Source organism: Furipterus horrens, unplaced genomic scaffold (assembly GCF_987537825.1).
Source record: "Furipterus horrens unplaced genomic scaffold, mFurHor1.1.pri manual_scaffold_3, whole genome shotgun sequence".
Classification (NCBI taxonomy): Eukaryota; Metazoa; Chordata; class Mammalia; order Chiroptera; family Furipteridae; genus Furipterus; species Furipterus horrens.
The window spans coordinates 158,661,765-158,689,548 of record NW_028327173.1 but is presented as its reverse complement, the minus strand read 5'-3'; the positions used below and the strand labels follow the sequence as shown (position 1 = coordinate 158,689,548).

At 34.6% G+C, this 27,784-nt stretch overlaps 1 protein-coding gene across 1 annotated transcript in view; it reads right to left on the bottom strand.

Annotated features, from left to right (window-relative positions):
* UNC13C (unc-13 homolog C) overlaps positions 1–27,784 on the bottom strand; it is a 496,691-nt gene that overhangs the window by 264,378 nt on the left and 204,529 nt on the right. The window contains exons 8-9 of the mRNA XM_090270625.1: positions 24,859–25,086; positions 23,754–23,895 (exon numbers count right to left, since the gene is read on the bottom strand). Coding sequence (XP_090126751.1) covers positions 23,754–23,895; positions 24,859–25,086 — 370 coding nt within the window. The remainder of the gene's footprint in view (positions 1–23,753; positions 23,896–24,858; positions 25,087–27,784) is intronic.

Genomic DNA, 27,784 nt, shown 5'->3' with positions numbered 1-27,784 from the left:
ATTACAAAGTGCCAAAACATTTTTTCCTCATCTGAAAGCAGGTGAGTACTGAGGTAACACTGTGTCAAAAATATGATTATAAGTGGTTATATTCTCTCTCTCTCTCTCTCTCTCTCTCTCTCTCTCTCTCTCTCTCTCTCTCTCTCTCAGAACAGTACTGAGTACTCAGTAGGGTTTTTAAAAGATTTTATTTAATTTTAGAGGGAGGGGAAAGGATAGAGAAAGAGAGAAAGAGAAACATTAATGTATAAGAGAAGCATCATTTGGTTGTCTCTTGTATGCCCTTAACCAGGGTCCTGGCTCTCAACCCAGGCATGTGCCCTGACCGGGAATCAAATCGGCAAACATTGAGTTTGTGGGAGGACTCCCACCCCACTGAGTCACACCAGTCAGGGCCCCAGCTGGCTTTTAATTACTTCTAGCTAACCAATGTAGATAATTGTATCATTCAAACATATAAATGTATTTTGCCTTTAACAGTAAAGAACAAATTCCTGCAGATACCGATAATAGGGAAAAAAATTAAGTAGCTAATTATCAAAACACAGAAAATTGATTAAATTATTGATTTATACTGATACTATAAAACCTGATTCTGCTATTAAAGAGTTATAGGGTTTTGGACCTCCTTAAAAGTATCCAGTACAGTGTTGTTGATAGTAGGTACAATGTTGTGCAGCAAATATTCAGAACTTATTTCTCTGCTTAATTGAAACATTTTTCCTGTTGATTAGTAACTCCTTATCTCCCCCTCTCCTCAGCTCCTCGTAACTACCATTCCAATCTTTGATTCCATGAATTAGATTATTTTAGATACTTCAAAGAAGTGGAATCATACAAAATTTGTACTTCTGTGACCAGTTTATTTCACTAGCACAGTCTTTAAAGTTCACTTATGGTGTTACATATTGCAGGATTTCCTTCTTTGTATGGCTGAGTAATATTCCATTGTATGTTTATACAAAATATTTTTTATTCATTCATCTGTCAGTGAATATTTAGGTTGCATTCACATCTTGGATGTTAATAAGGTTGTAATAAATATGGGAATCCTAACATCTTTCTAAGAGCCTGATTTCAACTATTTTGGATAAATCCTCAGAAGTAGGACTGCTGGATCATATTGCAATTCTATTTTTATTTCTTTGAGGAAACCCTATACTGTTTTCCACCTTGGCTGCACCAATTTGCATCCCCACTAACATTATACAATACAAAACTTAATTGATGGGGGTGCCAAGACTAAATTGGAAAAGATAGAAGAGAACTGGGACCATAGAGGGGGTCTTTCCCAATGGGAGCTTAATTCATGGAGGAAACCCAGACATTGATTTAGGTACTGTCCAAGTCAGAGAGAGAAGGGAAGAAATACTCTGGCTTCCTCTATCTTCTCATTTTTAATTTTACTGCAGTGCTTCCTCATGTCTAAACCTAGCGGGCAAAGAAGTCTAAAGAAAGTAGTCTTCAGAGTTCTGGTTCCTGAGATACAGACCACGGCCAAAAAACTTCAGGGAATAAATAGGCAAATAACCAATGCACGTGTATATGCCAAACTCACACGAAAATGCCATAGAGAGATATATAAAACTGTACACTTAGCTTAAGTTATTTCTTTGGCTCCCTCTTTTATTCCTTTCAGTATTTCTTTGTCATTTCCTGAATGGTCTTAGAATTTGCATCTAGATAGATAAAGCTCTTTAATACTAAAATAATTTTTCTAGAGTGTATCATTCAATGTCTTAATTTCAGGAAACTGACAAATTAAGAATGATAAACATTTCTGCACTAGGTAACACAATGATTGATATACAAAGAAAATTATGGGCATAAAATACTTTGGAAAAATAATAATATTTTATAAATATGAATCATTTTATTACTATTTTATACTTATGTAATTACTATATAAGTTCATGAATGTTTTAAAGACTTTTAACATAGAGTGTTTTTAAGAAAGATAGACCATCACTATACTGAGTTTCATTTGCAATAAGCACAATTAATAGTATTATATATTGGTATTCAGTGCATCACTTGACTCACTGAAAGTTATGTCAATATTTTAATAGAAAAATATTATTTAGTATTAGTATTTACCTTTAAAAGTTTGATACATTGTTTTCTTTATCTCCATAACATTATGAACTTATGAAAATATTTTACTTTAGTTATTAAAAATTAATTTATTTTTTAGGTTGGAAGGAATGTATATTGATTATATATGCATCTGTATACAGAAAGAAATACATTCATACACACATATTTACTAAAATATCCTGCAGAAAACATATATGTGTCTACTCTTGTACCTATTTCTCTGTACTCTCATTAATACTGAGCTTATCACTTTTTAATCTTTGCTGATCAGATCGTTAAGGCCTACCTTTTCATATTACATTGACTTTCAGGGAGCATATCTATTATACATTAAGTGAAATATGTATAGATGGTATTTGTGCAGTACTTTCAACTTTACTATACCAGGCCATTTGAAAAATAGGAAAAAATGCATGAAAAGTACCCCCACCACCCATTCTGCACACCAAAGAGAACTTTAAAGCACTTATGCATATTTCTTGACAGAGAAAAATAATTAAACCAAATAGCTAGAATTTACCCCTGGGGAGAATACAGAATTGTCAGCATTCCTTCCTATAGCCACCTAGCTTGCCTTTCTCTCAGATTCCCTGCTTCACTCTTTGCTAGAAAAGAGGAGCTGCTATTCTCCCAAGAACAATAAGCTGCTATTCTCCCAGGAAACTTCAAAGCAATGATGGGAATGTCAGCAGCAAGAAGCAGTTGCATCAGTTGCCTGATCAGACTTTATCTGAACACCACACTTGAATCAGAAGCAGCAATCACATACGCAAATACTATTTATTTATCTAACATTCCAAATATCAGCAACACAGCACAGGCTTATGGAAAACTGCACTAATCACCAAGGAATTGCCAAAGAAGAGAAGAAATGTTAGGAAACCCCACTTTCCAATTAACTTTTCCACTGAAACCAAGCTTCAACTAATTATCTGGAATGGAACAATTGTGCTTAAGAATTCATAAATAGTATCATTGGTTATACTTTAGTCCTCTCTGGAATCTTTTGCTGAATGTTATGAAAAATGCAAAGAGATAGACTCCCCACAAAATAAATAAATATACCAGGCTGCAGTATAAACACAACCAACCACTTGATAGCACTTGTGATCCTGTGATATTTTGGCATTTGGTCAGTTTATCATTAAAATGCAAACTCAAGTGTCTGGGAAAGTAAGTTGAATCTATATAAACACTTGTCCAAAAATTTAGATGAAAAAATATAGCCAAACATCTACTGGAATGTTTTCAAACTTCCAAAAGTTTGTGTAATAAAAATAAAGCAATCTTTACAAAGTAATTTGATCAGCTATAAACATTGATACATTTTTTAAAGTGTAAAAAAACACTATCATCCAGATGATGAAAAGGTAAGATCTTATTTTCATAGAAGACATTACTTTAAAAGGATATATCAGTTTAAGAGAATAGGGTGTAAGCATAAAAAAAGCACAGTAAAAGCTGTGGCAAAACAGTCAAAAGTCTTAGGTCAGGGCCTGTTGGCCATACATGGTAAGCTGAGTACACAGCATTCACATAAGAGGAATTCTTAAGTTACATGCTGCACTGATCGCCTTTTCATAAACAGAAAGTCTTCTAAGGGGACTGGCTCTAATTGTCAATTGGCTTCTACCTGTGCTTAAAAGATGCCTTACTCCAAAGTGGTTCTCAACCTCTGAGATCTCCTGACAAGCCAGTGCATAAATGTATCAGTGACTCAATTCTCCCTCGATTTACCATTTTCTCTACAACTTTACTCTTATGTTACAAAATAGTTAGGGTTTGAAACTTACATTTATTCCAATTCTTGTGACTGAATATATAACTAAAAAATAAAACTGGATTAGTCATTTCAATCTCTCCTTGGAACAAAGAAAGGCTTAAATAACCATTGATTCAAAATTAAATACTTAATAAGTATGCTTTAAAACATTTTCAATATGGCTCTTATGTAGCAGTTTTAAAAAATATACAGGTATCCCTTTTATAACACGGCACTTCTATAACACGGTTTCGCTCTAACATGGTTAGGGAATTGGGGGAAGCTCCTGTATAACATGAAATTAGGGAAATCACCATACAATGCTGAACGTGATAAAATTTTGGACTGTATTAATCTAATAAACTCATCCATCAAAGAAATAAAACTGACAACATTAAATGCTTGTTGGAAAAATATATGGTTGGAGTCAATTCAAAGTGAAAATCTAATTGAGCCAGAAGAAAACAGGATGGATGCAATAGCAGAACTTACTAAATCTTTAGGAGGGGAAGGTTTTGATGATATGACTGTAGACGATATCCAAGAATTGCTGGTAGAAGAAGAAACTGATGAAGCAGTTTTGGTGGAAATGACATCTGGAAAGTGCCAAGATAACTTAGGGACAGTAACACCGATGAAAATGAAGGAGTTAAACAGTTTACTCTAAAAAGCATAAAGAAAGGCCTAGACTTAGCCAAACAGAGTCGTATTTCTTAAATGAAGATCCTTGCACTGAAAGGAGTACAAAGTTTAAGAGAGAACTTCAAAAGTGCTTAACACTGTATAATGAAATTTATAAAGATATCAGCTAAAAGTAAGCAATCTAAAATAACAGATTTTTTGCAAAAAGTAGAGCATAGAAATCAAGACAATGCTGAAGGAAGTTCAGAGGATGAGGATATCTTGTCAAAAAGAAAACACATTTGGTTAATGGAGCTTAGTAGTGATGACGAAGAAAACATTACTTAATTCCTATTAATATGTAACTTTTGATAAAAATTGCTTTATAAAGATATTTCTCTTAATTATAAAAATAATAGTATGTTTTTGAAATTTTTGAAAACTAATCCCCCTTTTTGTACTAGTTCTTTGTTTCATATAACATGGATTTGAATAACATGGTATTTGTTAGGAACCTAACAACTGTGTTATATGGGGGCTACCTGTAGTGTTTTTTTTTTTTTAATAAAGATTTTATTTATTTATTTTTAGAGGGAGGGGAAAGGAGGGAGAAAGAGAGGGAGGGAAACATCAATGTGTGGTTACCTCTTGCAAGCCCCCAACTGGGGCTTAGCCCTCAGCCCAGGCATGTGTCCTGAATGGTAATTGAAACAGTGACCCTTTGGTTTGCAGGCCAGTGCTCAATCCACGGAGCCACAGCAGCCAGGGCTAGTGTTTTCTTTTTTGATAGAATTTTCCCAATACCTATACGTACATAATTATCTGTCAGCAATATAATTTCAAAAACTAATAAACCTCTGATGTCAGAAAGAACCCTAGATATCATCTTGAGGTAAAAAGACATGATAAATTTCTCCCAGAGATAGTGGTAGGTTTCCATCCTGTGTTTTTTCAGTTTTCTCTTTACTTCTGTGAGGATAGTAAAAGAGGATGACAGTAATAGCTTAAGCGCTTACTTCATATTTCTTATTTCAGCGCTTTATAACTAAGCCAAAATATGTGCCATTCCTTTTATTGTCTCTGCAAGTCCAATTCTAATCAAAAGCAGCATCCAAATGTATCAGGTGGAAATATAACTGAAAGGAAATAACAAACATGTTGTGAGGACTGAAGACAAGATTTCATTAGGCGGGAAAACATATATTGGAGAACTAATAAAAATTAAATATTGAGTTCACCAAAGAACGCTCAAGTAGAGAAGTAAGGCATATCTTTTGAAATTCTTGGAGAATAAAAAATTATTTTTAAGTACAATTAAAGGAACAGTAAGAAGGCAGGAATAAGGGTAAAGCAATAATAGTGCAAAAAAAAAAAAAACAAACAAAAAAGCCAGAACATTTATAAAACAGTTTCATTGGTAAGAAATTATCATTTGAAAATAATCATTAATGAGATTTTTAGGCTTACTTTGTACCCAACATTATTTTAGGAGGTTCTCACCTCCAAAGCTGTAAATCATTAAGGGATATATTAAAAAATGCTTTAAAATGTTGTATAACTAATGGAGTGGGAAATGTAGGTAGATGTGGCCAAGATAGCACATTCTTTTAATTTTGAGTAATGAATTTCTGTGTAGAAAGCAATGACTAAGCTATAATAAATTTACATTATTATGTGCAAATAAACCCCTCCAGAAACTTCAAGTGAGAGAATCAAGTACTTGAGAAAAAAAGGCAAAGGCTCTGGCTCTACTACCTCTACTACTGATAATTTCAGAAAAATCTGAGACTCACTTTCCTCAGATTTAAATGTGAGGATACAAGTGTCCATGACAGTGAGTTTCTTCTAGGGTTTAAATGATGGATACCTAGAGGAACAAACTGCCAGAACACAAGAGGCGGTGGTGATGGGGGCCACTGACATCACTGTCATTGTGGTTGTCATCATCATCATAATCCTAGAAGCAGCAATTCTATACCATCTTGAATTCATAGAATGTGAATAACGGAGTACTGACTCTGCTAACAGAGGGATAAAATTAATTTTTAAACAAGGTTTATTTAATAAGTTATTGAGGTATAATTGACATACAATTAACTGCTCATATTTAAAATACATACTTTGATAGGCCTTGTTTATGTATTTACCCTGTAACCACCACATCCAAAAGTTGTCTTGGACTTCCTGCAAATCACTTCCTCCTATCCTTACCCAATCTCAGTCCCCAGGCAATCAGTGATAGGACGTATTACTAATTTATTTTTCACTTTGCATTTCCTATAATTTTATATAAATAATATACTACATATACTTTTTTCTCCCTTTTAATTTTTAACTTTATTATATATTTCTAATTACAGTTTACATTTAATATTATTTTGTATTCATTTCAGGTGTACAGCACAGTGGTTAGACAATGACATACTTTACAGTGACAGTTCCAGTACTCAGCTGGCACAATACATAGTTATTACATATTATTGACTAATATTTTCTTTTTTTTTTCAGATTTAATGTGTTTTATTGATTAAAATATTACATTTGTGCCAATTTCCCTTCCCTCTGCTCCCCTCCACCCGGTGGCCCCCCTCCCTCCAGTTGTCCCCCCCCTTTTAGATTATGTCCATTAGTTGTGCATACAGTTCCTCCCAACCTCTCTCCGTCTATTCCATTCCCTCCTACCTTGATCCCCAATTCCTATATCATCTCCCTCCCTTTCCCCATTCCCCCTCCCTGTTGACCTCCCCCCAATATGCTTCCCGTACCCACAGTTCCTTTTCCACTCTCGTTGCCTATTTAGTTTGCCTTTGTTTCATCTCCCTAGCTTCTGTTTTTTTAAACCAGTCCCTTTAACATCTCATATAACAGTGGTTTGGATCTAATGAACTCTTTCAGTTTTATTTTGTCTTGGAAACACTTTCTCTGTCCTTCTATTCTGAATGACAATTTCGCTGGATAGAGTATTCGTGGTTGTAGGTTTTGGATTTTCATTACTTTGAATATTTCTTGCCAGTCCCTTCTTGCCTGTAGGGTCTCCCTTGAGAAGTCAGCTGATAGTCTAATTGGGACCCCTTTGCACATAATTCTTTTCTTTTCTCTTGCTGCTTTTAAGATTCTCTCTTTATCTTTAATTTTTGACATTTTGATTATAATGTGTCTTGGAGTGGTTCTCCCTGGGTCCAGTCTCTTGGGAACTCTCTTTGCTTCCTGGACCTGCAAGTCTATTCCCTTCCCCAAGTCTGGGAAGTTCTCCTTTATTATATTTTCACTCAATTTTTCAAGTTCTAGTTCATCTTCCTCATTCTCTGGCAAACCAATGATTCTTATGTTGGGCCTTTTATAGCTGTCCCAGAGGTTTCTGATCCTCTCATTGTTGCTTCCCATTTCCTCTCGCTGCATTGGTTGACTGCTTGTTCCTTCTCCATATTCCAGTTTGTTGAAATGAACTCTGGATTTTATTTCCTCACCTTCTATCTCGTATACGGTTTTGTTCCTTTCGTTATGAAATTTTTTCGCTTCTTTCTTATCTTTTTCCTGCTCTTTTGTGAATTCTGTAAGCCACCTGATAACAATGGCCCAGAACTGAGCCTCTGACAGGTTTCTTATCTGTTCATCTGTCAGGTTCTCTATCTGCTGCCTGGTGAGTTGTGTCACCGGGATCTCTATAGTTGTCTGCCTCATTTTGACAGATGCGTTTTGTTTTCTTGGGCCGGCTGTCGGGGGCAGTGCCTGTGTACGCGTCACAATTCAGCGACCGGCGCCTGCCTGTCCGCGACCTATTTCGCAGCCCTGTGGTGCTTTCTTTGGGGGCGGGGGTCCAAGATGGATTCACACAGTTATTCAGCCAGGAGACCGGGATCCGTCCTCCCGTCCCCCTGGGCCTCACTGTTCAAGGCGATGCGGCGGCCGCTCTCCCCAGCGCCGGAGTCGCGCACCGCCAGGGGCTTGTGCAGCCGGGATTCCTCGCCGCCCCGCCGCTCCGGGTGCGACCGCAAACAGCACTGCCCTCTTTAACTCTTACCTGCCCAAATGGCACCGCTGGTTTATAACTTCATATGTTGGACTTCCGTGTAGTTTTATTTTCTGGAATTTCTAGTTATCCTTTGTTTTGAAGTAGTTGTATTCCTCTCTAGTTGTAGAGGGAGACCTAGCGTGTCCGTCTAAGCCTCCATCTTGGCCGGAAGTCGACTAATATTTTCTATGCTGTGTTTTACATCACCATAACTGTTTTGTAACTCCAGGTTTGTACTTCTCAATCCCTTCACCTTTTTCCCCTGTGGCATCCATCAGACTGGTCTCTGTAACTATGAGTCTGTTTCTGTTTTGTTTGTTTATGTTGTTCTTTAGTGTCCACCTATAAGTGAAATCATATGGTATTTGTCTTTCTCTGACTGACTTATTTCACTTAGCAAAATATCTTCTAGGTTCATTCATGTTATTGCAAATGGTAAAATTTCCTTAATTTTTATGATTGATTAATATTGCATTGTACACATGTACCAATTCTTTTTTTTTTTCAATCCACTTGTTTATTGATGCATACTTGGGTTGCTTCCATAGTTTGGCTATTGTAAATAACATTGCAGTGAATATAGGGGTGCACATATTCTTCTGAATCAGCGTTTTGATTTCTTCAGATATATACCGAGAAGTAGAATCACTGGGTCATAAGGCAGTTCCATTTTAAGTTTTTTTAGGAACCTTCATACTGTTTACCATAGTGGCTGCACCAATATGCAATCCGACCAACAGTGCATGAGGGTTCTCTTTTCTCCATATCCTCGCCAGCAGTTGTTTGTTAATTTATTGATGGTGGCCATTCTGACAGGTTTGAGATGGTATCTCATTTTGCTTTTCATTTGCATTCCTCTGATGATTAGTGTTGTGCATCTTTTCATATGTGTATTGGCCATCTGTATGTCAGGTCCTTTGCCCATTTTTTCATTGGATTATTTATATACTGTGTAGGAAGTCATATAACTAATAGGTTGACTATGATAACTTAAAAATATATACCATAAATTCTTAAAGCAATCACTAAAATAACAAAATAATGAGATATAAATAACTCACAAAACATCAGATATCATTATAAAAAAGTCAAATGATATTTAAAAAGGCAAAAAAGAGAGAAAAGGATACAAATGCACCATTCTACTAGTTATTAAATTGTATTTTATTGTGGTTTTAATTTCTCTTCCTTACTGATTAGTGACATTGAACATATTTTCATGTGTTTATTTGCTACACATGCAAATGTTCTGTGTGTACGTAAAATTAATGTGTATTCTACTATTGCTGAGTGATATGTTTTAAGTCCTAAACCTATTTGTCTTTATATATTTTAAAAGTATTTCTTATAGGCAGGATATTGTTAGGCCTAGCTTTTGAATTCAATATGACAATCTCAGCCATTTTAACTGCAATGTTCAGAGTTTTTATATTGAAAATGATCATGAACATGTTTAGATTTTAGTCTATCATGTTGCTATTTATTTTCTGTTTTCTTCACTTGATTTTTTACTGCCTTTTCCATTTTTTCTACTTTTTTTGTATTTATTGCATATTTTTTCATGATTGTATTTTATCTAATTTGTTGATATATTAGCCATTACATATTTGTTTTATTATTTTAGTGGTTACTTTAGAATTTATTGTACATATCTATAAATTATTACAGTATATCTATAAATATTTTATTCTTCATGTACTGTATAAGAAACTTACAAAGGTCTATTTCCAGGTCTGTCTTCCGCACCTTTACATAATCATATTCTAGTAGTTACATAACTCAGGAAATTATTATTTTGTTTAAATGTTCAGTAATATTTTAAATAAGTCTAAATAACAACATAATTGTTTATTAGATTTGCCAACATAGTATTTCCAGTGTTCTTTATTCTTTTTCAGGCTTCTATATAGATCCACATTTTATCTGACATAACTTTTCTTTTGTCTGAAGGATTTCCTTTAATATTTCTTGTAGTGCAGGTCAGAATTAAAGAAATTCTTTCAGCTTTCATATATTTGAAAATCTCTTATTTTGGCCTTTAAAAAAACTATTCTGTTGCTTTAGTTTTGAAAGATTATTTCTCTGAGTCAGGAACTTCAGTTTGACAGTTTTTGTTTCATTAATTTAAAGATCTTTCTCTATTGTATTATTGCTATCATCAATTGTTACAAGCAGTTTGCTGCCATATTTATTTTTCTTACTAGGTATGTACTGTGTAATTTTTCTTTGGAAGCTTTCAAGATTTTCTCTGTTCACTGGCTTTGAACAATTTGACTATGATGTGCCTTGGTGTAATTTTAATTTTCTTATGCTTGACGTTCATTGAGCTTGAGTCTATAAGTTTATAATTTTGATCAAATTTAAAAATTATTGGTCATTATTTTCTCAAATACTTTTTCTGTACCCACCTTTTTTTCTTCTTCTATAGAGAATTCCAATTAATATTTGACTTTTGGCTGCTTTAACTAGTCTCACTTGTTCTTTCATTTTTTAAAAAAATTTTCTCCATGTTTCACTTTATACTTTTTAAATTTAGGGCTTTAAGTTCCATATTTTTCTATACTGCAATGTCTAACCTGCTGTCATTCCTATTCAGTGTACTTCTTTTCATTACAGTTTTTTTTTTACAAGTTCAATTTCTGTCTTAAAAAAGAAAAAAAGCTTCCATTTGCCAATGCTTTGGCATTGACTTTTTTTCACTGAATTCTTAGGGTAGTTGTTTTGAATGATTGATACTGGTGATAGAGTGAGATACTGTGGGAAGAGCATTTACTATGGTATCTGAAGACAAAGATATCTTACTTTACTTGTTGGATGAATTTTTTAGCAACATTCAGTTGACTTCCCTTAGCTTTCTCTTTTGTAAAATGGCAACAGAAGCAACAGCAACAACAGCAGCAACATCAATACTTTGTAAGTGTAATAACGGGTGACAGAGTTGAGATACTGTAAAGAGCTACACAAATATCAGTGCCTATAATTGTGATGATACTTGTAATGACTTGGGTTTTAGATTTTTCTTCCTAAACATTAACATTTCAACAAGGTGCTTACCTACTCAGAACTTCTTTTGCTCAGCCTTCTAATATTATCATGTTTTAAACATTATCTATTTAGAGATAAGTCATCAAGCTCAGCCAAGATGGCAGCACCAAGGAGAACTGTACATTCTCTTCTGGTGGCTTAGGATGGACTCTCCCTAGATAAAGATATCAACCTCAGCACCATCTCTACTCCAATTAAAATGAAAGCTCTGTAAGGGAACTCAATTTTTAAATAATTACCTCAGTGCCTGTAGCACTTAGGAGAGTGCTCAACATAAATATTTATTGAATAAATTATTTCTCTAAAGACCAGTGGAGCTGATATTAGAAAAAAAATTATTCAGGAGTCAGGCTTTACATTTTATAGTTCAGAGTCAGTAGAGATCTGCAAACTTTAAGTTTAGCTAAGAATAGTACTACCATATTATTCTCCTTTTTCTACCTTCAAAATGGTCAGTCCATACATGAGGTACCTCCAAAACCTAAGGGAATGAACCAAATAGGAGTTGATTGGAATTGTAGTGTTTGGGTCTTGGAAAGGCCTGATAGATCAAGATGTTTATAGCACCCTTGCTAGAAATATTCCACTTAGAGGAAATTGCTTTGATCTGCAGGCCCAAATGAATCACCTGAGGCCATTAGGACTTCCCTATGCCCCTCTCCTCACATTAAACACAATGGTTGAGTTTAAATGTTCTGATCACCATCTGACCAATAATAAATAATCTGTATGGTTTTTTTCTGTAAAGATGAATTGGGCCATTTGTCTAAAAATGCAAAGAGGCTTCCTGGCAGCAAACTGTGAATTATCTGAATTGGGAGACACATGGCCACAGGGCCAAAGCTATTATGAACCACATGGAAGTTAATGTGTAGTGAGCTATAACTAGTGATTAAGAATTAGACCAGGGTTCAGAGGGAGAAGAGAAGAAGGAAGTGAAGGGGAGGGAAGAAAGAGGGGCAAAGTGACACATAAGAGAGAGAGAGAGAGAGAGAGAGAGAGAGAGAGAGAGAGAGAGAGAGAGAGAGAGAGAGAGAGAGAGAGAAAGAGAGAGAAAGGGAGAGAGAAAGAAAATATAATGGAAAGGCAGAGACAGAGAATAACAGGTGCAGATGAACAGTCAGAAAAACAAGGAAATGAAAAAAAGGGCATAATAACTTCTACCCTATGGAGTTGATGTTTGGATATTCCTGGATTCCTACAAAGGCTTCCTGTGTCCACATAATAAAATTTGTTGCATCCTAATTCCTTTTCCATGGACCAGTTTAGATGTGGGGGCTTCTCTATCTTCCCAGCAAGAGGGATTCCTACAGAATAGTCCTCATTGCCCTAAGAATTTGCTGTTGTAATCAATGGGCTCCCTAAAGATTTTTGGGATTTCCTTTGAATTCTATTTGACCCCCAGTTTAAAACTAAGTGAAGTACATGTCCCTTTTATTTTAGCCTATGGACTATCACAGTGCTGTCTCCAAAGATTTGTTCTCATCGAAAATTTTATTAACTGAGTCAATTCTCTTTGGTAACCCCAAGTTCATACTTCATTGAATCCAGTCCAGGTCTCTTTTCACATCATCTTCCTCTCCTTGTTACAAGCCCTTAGGACCTGGTATAAAGCAGTAGTGAAGTAAATGCTATATGGCATTGCTATATGGATTGGTAATGACTCAATCCAATTGACTTAAGTGAAAGGTAGTATTGGTTACGATATCCCTGTATTACTAGGCATATTTACAAGGTAGACTGTGATTACTTAAAAAAATTCTAACCCGATAAAGTGTGACTAAACTCTATCTTGTTTTAGACTATTGTAAGAACTTCTTGACAAATGACTTCCTAATGCTGATACAATCTCTGTAAGCTAGCTCAGACAACTGTGGAAATGTTCCCTTCCCACATAGCCCAGGAGAAGCCTGTGCTAGTGATATAGGCAATAAATCAAATCCTTGATTACATTCAGGCTGTCATTTTAAAATATTAATGGGCTGTGCTGTGAAGATACTTCAGCTTAATTGTAGCATTTAAGTAAGCTATCTGCTACAAAGCTTAGTTTATGCTTAATTTATACCCAGATCTGAGCTATGCGGCACATGGCATGGTGTAGAGCCATGGGCCTGGGATGCTCTAGGTGCTTCCACAACTGGGTAGCTGTGAATTGAATGTAGGTGCCATATGCTTCAAAGGGCCAACGCAATTAGGACTTCGTAAATAACAGCATTATGAGTTTCTTGTGCTTACGTGCTAAAAATGTTTCCTTGTACAGTGCCTCTTAATAATACCATCATTGAGTCAAAGTGGACAATAGTATTTTTTTGTGCATTGACCATTGTGAAATGAGATTCCAATAAGTTAAAGGGTTTCCTGGAGTCAAGAAGAATAGATCCTAGGCAGTCTGAGACTGAGGTTTATAAACTCGTAGGCCAGGTAGCTTTTCGGTATAACATGAAGGCATTCTTCAAGCTAGTACTTTCCATGGACCTAGTACAGTGCTTTGCATATAACGGACAATCAGAAAATGTGGAATTTAACTGACATCTCACTGAGCAAGTGGAGATGGTTGTCCAGTCAATTACATAAGTAGAATGTATAAGCACCACTGTGCTGCCCATCAAAATCCACCATAAATAAGGGCATGTTTGCATTCCTACCATAGACACTGTGTTAACAAGACTTTGTTTTTAAAATAATTCTTTACTTCAATGCTTAATTCCAATTTAAAAAGTAAGCACCACATGCTTGCTATTGCCATTATGACGTATATCCCCTCTAGGAGGTAGTCAGCATGAAATTTTGTTTTTATTTCAGAAATTAGCAAAAACAAAGCACAGGAATCAACTATAGACTCCAAAAATCATAGCAGCAATCAATATGAACATAAATTATAAGTCTCTTAACTCAAAATTTCTTATTGAAATGGGCAGGCTACACTGTCATTTTCTCCCTGGAACCAACTGTGAGACACTTACTTCCTTTCCTCCTGAGGGAATGAAGGATTTGTGATAAGCATAAAACATTTCATTACTGTAGCAAAGAAAAATAAAGTCAAATATAATTAATTATGAAATGATCAAATACACAACTTATGAGGATCAAAGAGCAAGATAACAAGCACCTCAGATTTATATAATACTAAACATTTTCATCTTAGTTAAACCTAGTGATATTTTTAAAATTACATGTATTTACAACACTTTCTAACCCGTATTTCTGCAAAGGCTTAATTGGTCATGCCTCCATTCTCTGCAAACAATCTTCAGAGTGCCCATTTTAGAATCACACAACTTCCATAGTTTTTAGAAGCTTAAAATTTCAAGCTACTTTTTTAACCCATGATGAGTGAGGTAAAATTAAAATGGAAATTACTGAGCATTAATCTCTTGAGGGCATCAAAGTGCAATCAATGGGGGACAATTAAGCTTTCAAACAAAAAAAGTGAAAAATTATTTCATTTGCATTTTCACTACCAGTTTTGTGATTGTCTGCCTTGTTTAGGTGAAAGGCATTTTTCTAAGGGAAGAATTAGATGTGGGAAGAAATACACTTCTTTATTTCTACTCATATCTTATTTGTGGCTTCACAACAGGCAGCTGGTTTTGAAGTCTTGGTGGTTCTATAACTTGCCTGAGTTTTGATTTTTTCATTGGTAAAATAAGGGGGAGTTGGCTTAAACAATCTCTCAGATCCTTTGCCCATGCTCAGTTCTCTAAATCTTATTTCAGCAGCACTTTCTTTTTATAGCACCTGTTCACTGGTCTTTTCTCAGCCTCACTATTCAGGTTAGAAATTTTGACATGAAAGCATTACCACCAGGTTTGCTTTAAAGTACTGAACACAGCACAAAGGATGGGATGGTGTATTAATGTTAATAATTAATAATAATAATACAATTGCCAGGTTTAATGCTTAAAAAGTGCCACGATATCTATAGATATTATCCCCAAAATATAATGATCTTGTGAACTATGTATTATTAGCTCATTTTTTCATATTAGAAGAGCTAAAGCTCACAATCACAATTTATTAATAAGTAAATGGCTCCAAATCCAAACTAAAGCCATACTATTAATAAAATATTCCATTTACAGAATGTTGGGGCACACTTTTACACTCCAGTTCACAGGGCAGAACTGTCAAGGCGATAGGAGGCATGAATGAATTCATCTGTGACATGTATGCATTTTTATAAATTTGCACATAAATTCACTATGAACTCATTTCCTCCTGCAAAACAAAACCCCTTATAAAGGAAGATAAGTTGGCAATTCTCGACATTTTCACGGTAAAATAAAAACATGCATGGGTAGATTCAAAATAGTATTACTGGAACCACAGTGATATAAAACTTCAATGATAAAAATGGAATATTGTAGTCTAGGAAACTAGCAAGAAAAAGAATTATTTTGAAAATTTAGGCATTCATTTTTTATATTCTAGAAAGAGAAAACAGAAGATAACTGTGACTGTGATTTCCCTTAATAAATATTTTGTTAGTAAATTGAAATTATTTGAAAAATTAGGCTACACACACACACACACACACACACACACATGCACAGTGCAATGGATTTAAAATTTGAATTTTTTCTTCTTTGAAAGTCGGTCGGCAGCCGTCCATCTCGAGAGACGATGGTGTAGCTTCTTAAGAGTCTATCTGCACCGCCAAGAATGGCTGTGCAGTCCGACTCGGGAGTGACACGGTATCTGTCTCCTCCCGTGTTGAATCGACATCTTGTGATGACGCTGGGGTGTCCTCTCCAGTGAAGCTGAAGCTACAGAGCCTGGGCGGGGTGATATGGAGGGTCTGCTGTTGCCCATGCAGCAGACCCCCCCTCTCTTCGCAGCTGAAGGGTCCAAGGGAAAGACGGAGTCAATACAGCTTGGCTTCAGGTGCGCCGCAGGAGTTGCCGGTGTTGACTACAACGTCAAACCGCCTTAGGGACTCCGGCTCCGGATTTTCTGTCGGGGTTTACTCCCTTAGCCTTTCCCCTGAAGAGGTATGCCGCAAGGCAGCGGAGGTTTTTTGGAGTCAGAGTTTTCCTTCTCTGATGTGCCCTGACTGGAAGATCGAACCAGCGACACTTAGCTCGCAGGCCGACGCTCAATCCACTGAGCCAAACCAGCCAGGGTTTGAAAGTAATGCTGTTTAAAAACTAGATACATCATTATTGACAATGTAGATGATGTCTCCTATCAAAAAGGAAAACAGAGGCATACAGTATAATAAGTTATATGAAAACTGCCAATTAGAATATATATAATCCATATTTTAACTCTCCTTCTCAGTATACTCTCCTGTGTTCTAGCCCCCATGAATCATGAGGCTTCCTAGCTTGCCTGGTGGGAACAAACACTATTCTTGACCTTCAGTGGGCACTGGGCACTGTCATATCTAATCCTTTTTGGTAGACCTTATCTTGGTCTTATCTCAAATACACTTATTCAGCTGATTTTTCAAGGGTACCCTTTGTAGGATTAATAAGTTAGAATATATATTTTTACTACTGCATTTTTTTGGCTAGATGCTTTATTTTATAGTTTCAACTGGTAATCTATGGATCAAATATCTCCAGAAGTTGTATGTTGTTTTGATATGCCTCATGTTGGCTCTCATACTGTTTTTTTTTTTTTTTTTTTGGCTATCAATTAATTTCATATTTCAAGATTTTCTATTCTAGTCAAGAGGTAATAACAGGGACTAGAGATTTCTCCCATATAAAAAATCAAAATGTGAACAGAAGATATCAAACAATGGTTTTCAATATACTAGAGATCCATCAATGAAGGAAAGTGGTAACAAGGAGACAAAAACTAATAATGTGAGCCTTAATATTCATTACTTCAGCTTACTGCCTTGAGAGAGTTTCTAGGCCACTGTGCAAGGAGAATGAACCCAGTTAGAATCTATTGGACTCCTTGAGTTAAGAAGACAGCACTGAGAATCTAAGAAGACAAAGGCAGCTAGAGGTCACAGGGAGTATGTTCAAAAAGAAGAGGTAAAGAGAAGAAAAACTCTAACAATGTGCAGAAGGTTCCTCCTGAACAATCATCTGAGTAATGATAAGTTCATGCATGTGAAGAAACAAGTGAAGACCAGGTATAGAGCTACCAAAAGGAATTGCATGTAACAGTGCTTAGCACTACCTAAAGCCAGAACGGTGCTGGTTTCTACTGGGCACGCTAGAAAAGGTGTAATTAATGAGTCAGTAGACTCAGAAGAGTATTGGTTCAGCACTGAAGAATAATCAGCATTTAGTTAAACAATATTTTGTTCCCACTTACTAAACTTCAAAATCAAGACCAAAGGACCAAACTATTTCCATGTAGTCCTAGAGTAAAGCTCAAGAATATATATAGAATGTAAAAATTATTCAGCAGCCATCAAGGTAAAACTTGCAATGTCTGTCATCCAATATAAAATTACCAAGCATGTGAAGTAGCATAAAAATATGACAGCTAATGAGAATAAAAATTTATTAATCAAAACTGACCAAGAAGGGACACGTGTTAGAACTGGTAGTCACAGACAACAAAACAGTGATTACAAGTTGTGCAAGTGTTTAAAGAATTAAGTAGAGAAAGACAATGTCCAGGAAATGAGAATACAAGCCACAGATGGGAGTAAACATTTTCAAAGTGACACGATAAAAGACTCTTTTTCAAAATATTCAAAGAAATCTTAAAACTTAATAATAAAAATAAACAACCTGATTGAAAATTGGCCAAAACCCTTAAAAGACACCTCACTGAAGGAAATATACAGATAGTAAATAAGCATAAGAAAAGATGCTCCACATCATATCTCATGAGCAAGATGCAAATTAAAATAACAATGAGCTACCAATACACAGCTATTAAAATGGGCGAAAATCAGAACACTGTTAACACTTAATACTAGAGAGGATGTGAAGCAACATGCTTTGCTGGTAAGAAAGCAAAATGGTATAGCCACTTTAAAAGACAAATTGGCAGCTTCTACAAAACTAAGCATACTCTTACCATACAACCTAGCAGTTATGTTTCTTGGCATTTACACAGAAGAGTTAAAAACAGGTCCACACAAAAAACTACATACAAATGCTTACAGCAGCTTTACTCATAATTGCCAAACCTTGGAAGCAACCTTGGGAGAGGATTGGATAAATAGTCCACACAATGAAATAATATTTAGTGCTAAAAAGAAATGAGCTATCAAGTCATGAAAAGACATGGAAGGACCTTAGTTGCATATTACCAAGTTAAAGAAATCAATTTGAAAAGGCTATATACTGTATGAGTTCAATTGCAGTTGATCTTTGAACAACATGGGTTTGAACTGCAAGGGTTCACTTATAAACAGATTTTTTTTCAATAAACACAATTGAAAAAAATTGGTCTTTCTTATCAGTGGGTTTCACATCTGCTGACTGAATCAATCATGGATCAAAATCAGTAGTTTTTAATTCTTAACTGTGGTTTCCCAACTGAGCATTCCTATTGTGGATTAGAAAGAAAAAAATGCTGTGTGTTGGTTGAATCTGCAGATGCAAAGGGCTGACCGTAGAGTCAATAGTTACAGTCAGGTTTTCAATTATGCAGGTTCAGTGTTCCTAACCCGTAGGATGATCAAGGGTCAACTGTATATGACACTTTGGAAAAGGCAAAATTATGGGAACATTAAAACAATCAGTGGTTGCCATGTCTTTGGGAGGGAGAAGGGGTGAATAGGTGAAGCACAGAGGATTTTTAATGGAGTTAAAATGCCCAGTATGACACCCTAATGATGAAGACATGTCAATATACATTTGTCCAAGTCCTTAGAATGCACTACACCAAGAGTGAACTGTAATGCAAACTATGGACTTTGGGTGAAAATGATCTGTCAATGTAGGGGCATCAGTTATAACAAACGGGAATGTTGATATTAGGAAGACTGTGCAGATGTGGGGGTAGAAACTATATTGGAAACCACTATGCCTTTCCATTAATTTTCTGTGAACTTTCTAGAAAAAATAGTCTTAATTTAAATAAGAAATGTTAAATGGAGACATGGAAGATGCTAAGATTCAATTTGAACTTTCTGAGATAGGAACTAAGATATTTGAGATAAAAAAATACAGTGACTTGAATTAATAGGTTAGACATTACAAAAAAGAAATTATTTAATTTAAAGACATAATAATAAAAATAATCCAAAGTGAAGTACAGAGAAAGAAAGAGGAAGGGAGAGGGAGAGAGAGAAAACCGGAGCATCAGTGGGCCGTGGGCCAGCCTTAAGAGGCCTAATATAGATACATATGTGGCATCTCCAAAAGGTAGGAACAGAAAGGGTATTTAAAGAAAGAATGGTCAAAAGTTTTCCAAAGCTGAAGAAAACTGTAAACCTACAGTTACAAGTAGCTCAACAACAGCCAAAAGTAAGCAACAAAAACATAAAGATAACTACACCATGGCACATCATAGTCAAGTTGCGCAAATTAACAAAGAAAACAAAGTATTAAGTGGGGTAGTAAAGGGTAAAGGGGATCAAAAATATGGTGACAGAAGATAATTTGGCTTTGGGTGGTGGGCACACAATGAAATATACAGATGATGTATCATAGACATACATTTTAAGCTTATGTAATTTATTAACCATAGTCACCCCTGTAAATTCAATTTGAAAAGCACAGGTGGAAGGAGAAAAACAAACACAGGTACAGAGGAACACAAATGAGGATAACAGATTTCTCATGGAAAACAACAGAACAATTCAAACACAAAGACAATGAAGCAATATCTTCAAGGTAAAATTTTAAAAGTGGCATTCAGAATCAAATGATCTTTTCAATAGGTGCTGTAAAAGCACTAGACAAAATACAACATCCATTTCTGATCAAAACTCTTGGTGTACTGGGAATAGAAGATGGCTGTCTTTGCTGGGTAAATGACATCTATAGTAAATCTATAGCTAAAATCATAGCTCATCAAGAATGTTTTTCATCTACAGTTGGGAACAAGGCTAGGATGTCTGCTCTTGTCATGTCCATTTAGCATTATACTGGAAATCTTAGCCAGGGAAATAAGGCAATCAAAATTGTATTAGGCTGTTTTTGTGTCTATAAAAAATAATAAACAGGTTATAAAATTCATGTGGATACAATTCAAAGGTTCTAAATAGTTAAAATAACTCTGAAAAAGAGAAAAAGTTGGATGACTAATACTATCTGATTTTGAGGCTTATAAAGTAAAGCTGTAGTAATGAAGACCATGGGATATTGGCTGACAGATGGATAAATAAATCAATGGAAGGGAATAGGTAATTCAGGAATAGAGCTATGCAATAATAGAGAGCTGAATTTCACTATAAGTGGAAAAGCAATTTAGCATAGAAAAAACAGTACTTTCCAGTATCTATATGTAAAATAACCAAGTTGAGTCTGTAACTTATATTATATCCATAACTTATATCAAAATATATTATTGACCTAACTATAAAATGTAAAACTATGAAACTTACACAAATGCAAAAATCAAAATGGGTACAATATTTGATCAGACAGTTAAAAAAGATCAAGGATAAAGGATAGCACACAAGCATATGAAATGATGCTTCAAGTCATTAAGTCATTAGAAAAATGCAAGATAAAATCACTATAAGATACCACTACACACATATTAGAATGGCTAAAATTTAAAAGAATGACCTTATCAAGTGTTGGAAAACTGTGTATGACATAGAATTCCCATAGAATGGTGACAGAAATATACAATGGTGCAACCACTTGGGAAAGTGTCTTAAAAATTAAACATATTCCCAGCAATTCTACTCTTAGGTATTTATTCAAGAGAAATATATACATATGTCCATTCAAATAGCATGCACAAGTGTTTCTAACCACTTTATTTTAAATAGCTAAAAACTAGAAACAAACCAAATATCCATCACAAGGTGAATGCATACACTGTGACATTTTGATGCAATGAAATGCTACCTGACAATAAAAATAAATTGTTGCTGAACCCTACAACATGGATGGATCTCAAAATAACTGGTCAGTGGAACCACACCCAAGTGTGCAACAATAGATGAGTGGATAAAACAACTATGGGACATTAACAATGTGGAATCTACTAGACCATAAAAAATGTACTCTTTCCAATAGCATATTCGGATCTGGAGAACATTGTTCTAAGTGAAATAAGCCACTTAGAGAAAAACAAATACCATGTGATTTCACTCATATGTGGAATCTAATCAACAAACTGAACTAACAGGCAGAACATATATGGAGAGCAGAGGACAGCTATTGGAGGGGGGCGGTTTGGGGGTGGAGCAATTGAGCAAAAAGGGTAAAGGACTTATGAATATGGACAACAGTGTGATGATTGCTGGGGGGAGTGGGTGTATGGGGACTAAATGGTAATGGAAAAATACAATAAAGATTAAGTTTAAAAAGCCAAAAAAAAAAAAAAAAAGAAGAGTGCATAATGAATTATCTATTTGTATAAAACTCTATATATAGAGAATGAAAAATGAAAAATACTCTATAGCATCATAAAGCAAATCAGTGATTGCCTTGATTTGGGGAGAGTTAGAAGATGTGATTTCAATGGATCATGAAGAAACTTTTTGGGTCATGGGTATGTTCATTATGTTGTCTATGGTGATGATTTCATAAAGGTAGATATGTCAAAACTTAAAATTGTACACTTTAAACATGTAGACTTTGTTTTGTCAGTTATACCTTAATAAAGGTTTTAAACTTTCAAATTTCCAGCTTCTCCTGAGAAATCGAAGCTCTAGCTACATTGTGTCTATGTGATTGCATGGTGACAGAAGCTCTTTTCTATCCGTCACTTGGTGTCAGGTTTGCCATAGTCTCTGTCCCTCTTTCTTTGTTGTCATTGCCCTGTTTTATTCATTTACTTGACTGTTTTAGGAATTCAAATTTATGACTATTGATTAATTTCTTGTCTTCTGCTAACAAACAAAGAAATATTATGCTACGTGAAATAAGCCAGTCAGAGAAACATAAGTACAATATGATTTCACCCATATGTGGAAGCTAATGAACAAAATAAACAAACAAAATAGAAACAAACTCATAAATAGAAAATAGACTGTTAGAGGGGAGGAGGGTTGCCAGGCTGGGTGGAAAAGGTGAAGTAATTAAGAAAAAAAACATAGAAACAGATAACAGCATAGTGATTACCAGACGGAGAGGAGCGGGGAGTGTGGAGAAGTAGAAGAGGGTATAGGGGGTAAAGGACTTGGGGTGGTGAACACAAAAATACAACATACAGATGATGTATTAGAGAATTTTACACTTGAAACCTATATAATTTTATTAACTAATGTCACTCTAATTAATTCAGTAATAAGAATAAAGAAAAAATAGAAATATTAAAATTGTTTCTTCCATCAGTCTGAAGGGAGAAATTGTCTAAATCCCTTAACTCATTCCATGGTATCCTCTGTTCTTTGGTCCCAACCAACTTTCCAAACCCAGTTCTTAACACTCCTTGTATCAGCCCATATATGCAAGAAGCTCTATAGCTTTCACATGCTATTGGCCACATTCCCATACAAGCTATATGTGTTGGGTTTGCTTACTTAGCATGTTAATGAGATCCATGCTTAAACCATTAGAAAGAGAGAATTTTAAAAAAGGATAGCCTTTAAATTCATAGTTAGGGATTTTCATTTCTACCAAATGATATTTGGACATCATTTTATGTTTCTCCAAGAAAAAGCCATGGAAAAGAATTCTTGACAGTAAAATGATTTCTTGCTATCTGATGCAAGATAGTAGAGGTTTAAAAATAAATGACCTCAGAAAATGAGAGGTTGTAAAAGTTATGACCAATCATTTCATCAGCACAGGCCGGTATAGATATAATGGGCCAGGTGCTACCCAAAGTCTTTAGTCATAAATTCTCAGGGGTCAAAGTATTACTAAAACAAGCCTATACATTCCTAGCTATGCTAGGTCAACCTGTTATAGATAAGATTGTAATTTTTTTGTTTGATTTCCTGAAAAGTCATGCAAACCATGTCACCATCTCTTGTTTTAAATATTCTTTTTATTACTTGCAAACAAAGTTGAAGGATAAATAATAAATATTAGAGTATTAAGCAAGTTCACAACAGTAGTTTTATTTTTATAATTTGCATAAATACTATTAAAATGAGATAATAATTGCCTTTAATTTATGCTCAAATATTTTACTGTTTGTAATAGTTTCACATTGTGTACTTACAAATAAAACTTCTCATCCCATACTGGATTCAAATTTCCAAAAATGGTTTTAGTCCTCTTTTTGTTCTTTCCAACTTGAACTGTAACATATGGGTCACTTGACCCTGTTTTGTCTTTTGCCTGCAAGCCTTGTGCAGAAACCACTGAAATAACAAAATTAAACAGTTTAATATAAAGGTTCCACCAGAAGCAAAAAATAATAATGAAGGAAACATTTTCTATCATTTTGTCCTTGGGTTTGGACATGCATCTCCATTGCTTTCATTCTCATGAGCAACAGGAGTTCTAGAAAAAGTTTAATAAGATAGTACATTGAATATTAAAACCTTCCTTTGAATTAATATGCTTTTGCCTGTAATGAATAGTAGCTAGCTATATACATTACTGTATCCATATAGAGAGAAATCAGCATGCATATAAAATATGCAAAAAGTTACCCAACATAATGTGAAAGGACAGCAGTTTAAAATTTATTTATTTATGAGGTTGTTGTCAGCACTGATCAACTCAACCCAATAAAAGAAGCATCTTTATTCTACCTTGTAAATACTATATCAGTATATTAAGAGGCTTGGTAAATCTTAAGATGGTAAATATGTACTTACTGTTAATGTTATTGTACAAGCAATTTAAGAAGTTCAAATCACTAGACATCAATAAACTCAAATATTCTTGACTTAAGCATCAAATAAATGAGGGACATTGATCCAGGAGTAACTAAAACTCTATTTGTTTTCCTATTAAGAAAAACTGACTGCAGAGATTATTGGCCACTCTTGCAATTTATCAGTGACAGGCAGCAACAAAGCTAATCTCTTGTAAACTGCAGGATATTGATGAGTATATTGTAAAACAGAACCTTCTTCCACTGGAAGAGGTTTTCATTAGACCAAGGCACAGCTTTTGATCAAAGCAAGATATTGATAGGACAAGAATGACTTTAGTTATCTAATAAATATTTTATAAATTTGATGTACCAACTGGCCTTCTTATCAATATTGACAAGATTGAAAACTGTATTATTTAATCTATACTTATCTTAACAGTGATGTCTACAACACATAATAACTCAATGTGGGATAAAAATTTTTTAAACTTATTTTTACCTGTAATGGTTATTTTTGCTGACCACTTAGAAGTCCCATCCAATACACTCTGTTTGGCTGCCCTTGTGTACTGAACAAAATCTTCTTTAGAAATCTGAAACATTTCTTGAATTACTTCAAACACCTCTGGCCTATTTTTTTCCCTGATCTTCATTCTTTCTTTCATAGCTGTAATAATAGTCTGAGTCTTGTCTTCGGCACCATGCTTAGAACTCTTTTCTGCTGCTCCTATAGTGGAAAAAATCAATGGTGGTGTGAATGTACGAGCAGTTACTTTTTGATGGCCCAAGAGAGGGATAAAAAGAAGAAACATGAGGATGAATGAATGCTTTTATTCTGAGTAGTCAGAGTAGCTTTTTTTGGAAAATATCAGAACAAATCACAATGCTCAGATTCAGAACAACTTGTATTTTGACGAGTGGACTTCAATGACCCCTAGTTTTCTCAGTTCTGTTATTGGACTTTATCAGGGGTTGTAAAAATATTTGATCTTAATTTTTAAAAACAAATTTCAAAAAACCCCAAAGGAATACACACATTCAGATGTATTATATACTGCACATATTTACTTAATAAATATTCAAATAAAAGTGGGAAATAAATTGGATATATATGTCAAGTGTCACTCAAAATCAATATCTCAAACACTTATGTTCATCCCAAAGTGTCTAATTATTTTTATTGATGGAATTTATTTTAATTTAATGATTTTTTCTTGTAAAATAAATACCACCTCTATTTGTTGTATTCTGAAATACACAGTAAGATTTTACCCAGAATAAAATGATTCTGCTATTTAAAAAAGACTTGAAAACCCCTGGGCTAGATGATCTCTAGAGTATCTAACAGACCACAAACTTGAGTTAACATTCTATAATATGGCCTATTTTAGCAGCCTGAATTCTCACTTTTCACTCAAAACTCTTTCTGATTTCTAGGACGTTGTTTTTTATGAGTAGTCTCAACTTTCTGAGCATTTTTGTTAATAATACACATTCTCCAGTAGTGAGATTTCCAATATTCCATTCTTGGAAACTTCACCTTTTTAATCTATCAGCCAGATATTCTCAATGTTCTGTCTGGTTTCTGGGTTGTTTAATATTAAAGAACAGATAAATAGTGAACCACGATTTCAATTTCTATAGTTCCTTCGTGAGTTTGGCATGAGAACGCAAAAGCCCTTGCATTAGTGTCTATGGGAACTGCCACTGCTGAAAGCAGACATTTGCTGGCGCAGAAGCAACTGAGATGGAGTAAAAAGAACAGAAAGTTGTGTTCAGAGCTAGTAACTGTTCCACTATTAATCTACATGACTAAGTATTGCCCACCTTGGGTATCATTTTTCTGAAATATTATTATATTTCTGAAAACAGTCTCAGTAACATTCTTTGACTCTAATTCTGTGAATCTTAATCCAGCTTAAAGTATAGAAGCTAAGACAAAAGAGAAAAGGTCAATTATTAACTTTCCCTTTTATAAATTCATATACAATTTGACAGCAGCAATTTAGTAAAAAAAATCTTCATTTATTTGAAAATGTAACATTTGTTTACTAAAGTGGAAAAATACATTAATAATAATCAAGGTGTAATTAGAAGAACTAAAAAGAACATTCTAATGGCAGAAAGAGCAGATTCCCTTCATCTTTTTTAAACCTTTGAGCACAATTCACATTTTTAAGAAGAATACTAAAAATTAACAGTCCATTTAAGTTAATTTACTATTCTAAATGCCGTAGTCAACTGTTAAAACATGCCATAGATCAGCTACATAGTTGTACATATTCTATTCTTAAGCAACTAAGCATGTTTGTAGTTTATCAATAATAACTTCACAGTACATAATTCTTACACAGAAAAATTAGCTTAGGCGGGGCTAAATACTAGCTGCAACTATTCAATAGGCAGATTTTACTAAAAGTACTGGATAGTAATAAAATAGAAATAACAGGTATAGCTTGAAAAAGTTACCTGCAAGATTCAAAGTGTCCCAAATGTTTGGTTTGTAAAGGCCAGTCAAAGAATGTTCAAAAAGTTAACTGTCACAAAATTTTGACTCCTCCAAATTTTCTCAGCTATTTTCTGCATGATAATGAGTGCTCCCACAGGCTCTAGGAAAAAGTATTAAAGTCCTCAAGAGATAAATATATTTTGGATTTTTTCCCATAAATTTAGGAAGAGCCAGAAGATGACCACCCGTACAAAATAGGCTCATTTAAGTAAAAGCTACTAAATTCAAGGCTGGGATTCAAGAGATTTTTTTCATTTAAAGGAATCAATCTCTATACTTAACATCTGCTTCTTGAATTCTTTTAAAGAATTAATTAGAAAAGCATGAAAATTTTCTTTCAAATCTTTCACAAATAATTTTGATGTTGGAGTAAAAGATCTCTAACTTGTACAGACAACAGACCAAATTATGAAATCACCCATCTAAGAGAGTAGGTTAGCGGAGACTTATGTATAGGACTTTTATCTGTTATTTCTGGAAAAGATATAGAACTTTTTTGAAGCTCTACTTTTATATTTTTGGACTAGAGAAAATAATTTAACTTAGATCTGTTTAGTTCAGAGATACAGAGACAATTCAGAATTAATTTTGTCACTGATCTGTAAGTACTTTTTATTGCCCTATTGTGTATCAAACCCACACATTATTTTAAAAAATAAAACTATTTCTTAAACAGGTACCACATGCCACAAATTTCCAGCCCTTTGGGTTTATTACTTTCCTTCAAGTTTATTCTTTTTATCTCAAAGTCATCATATATAAACTAAATTTGCATTTATATGAGTCTTCCTTCAAACGTCTGGCAGGTCTAGTAGCTTAATTGAAATATAGTAATATGTCAACCAGAGATCAAAAATAAATGAAATCAAAAGAAATAATGTACAGTCAAAGCACTTTGTAAAGTATAATAGATTAT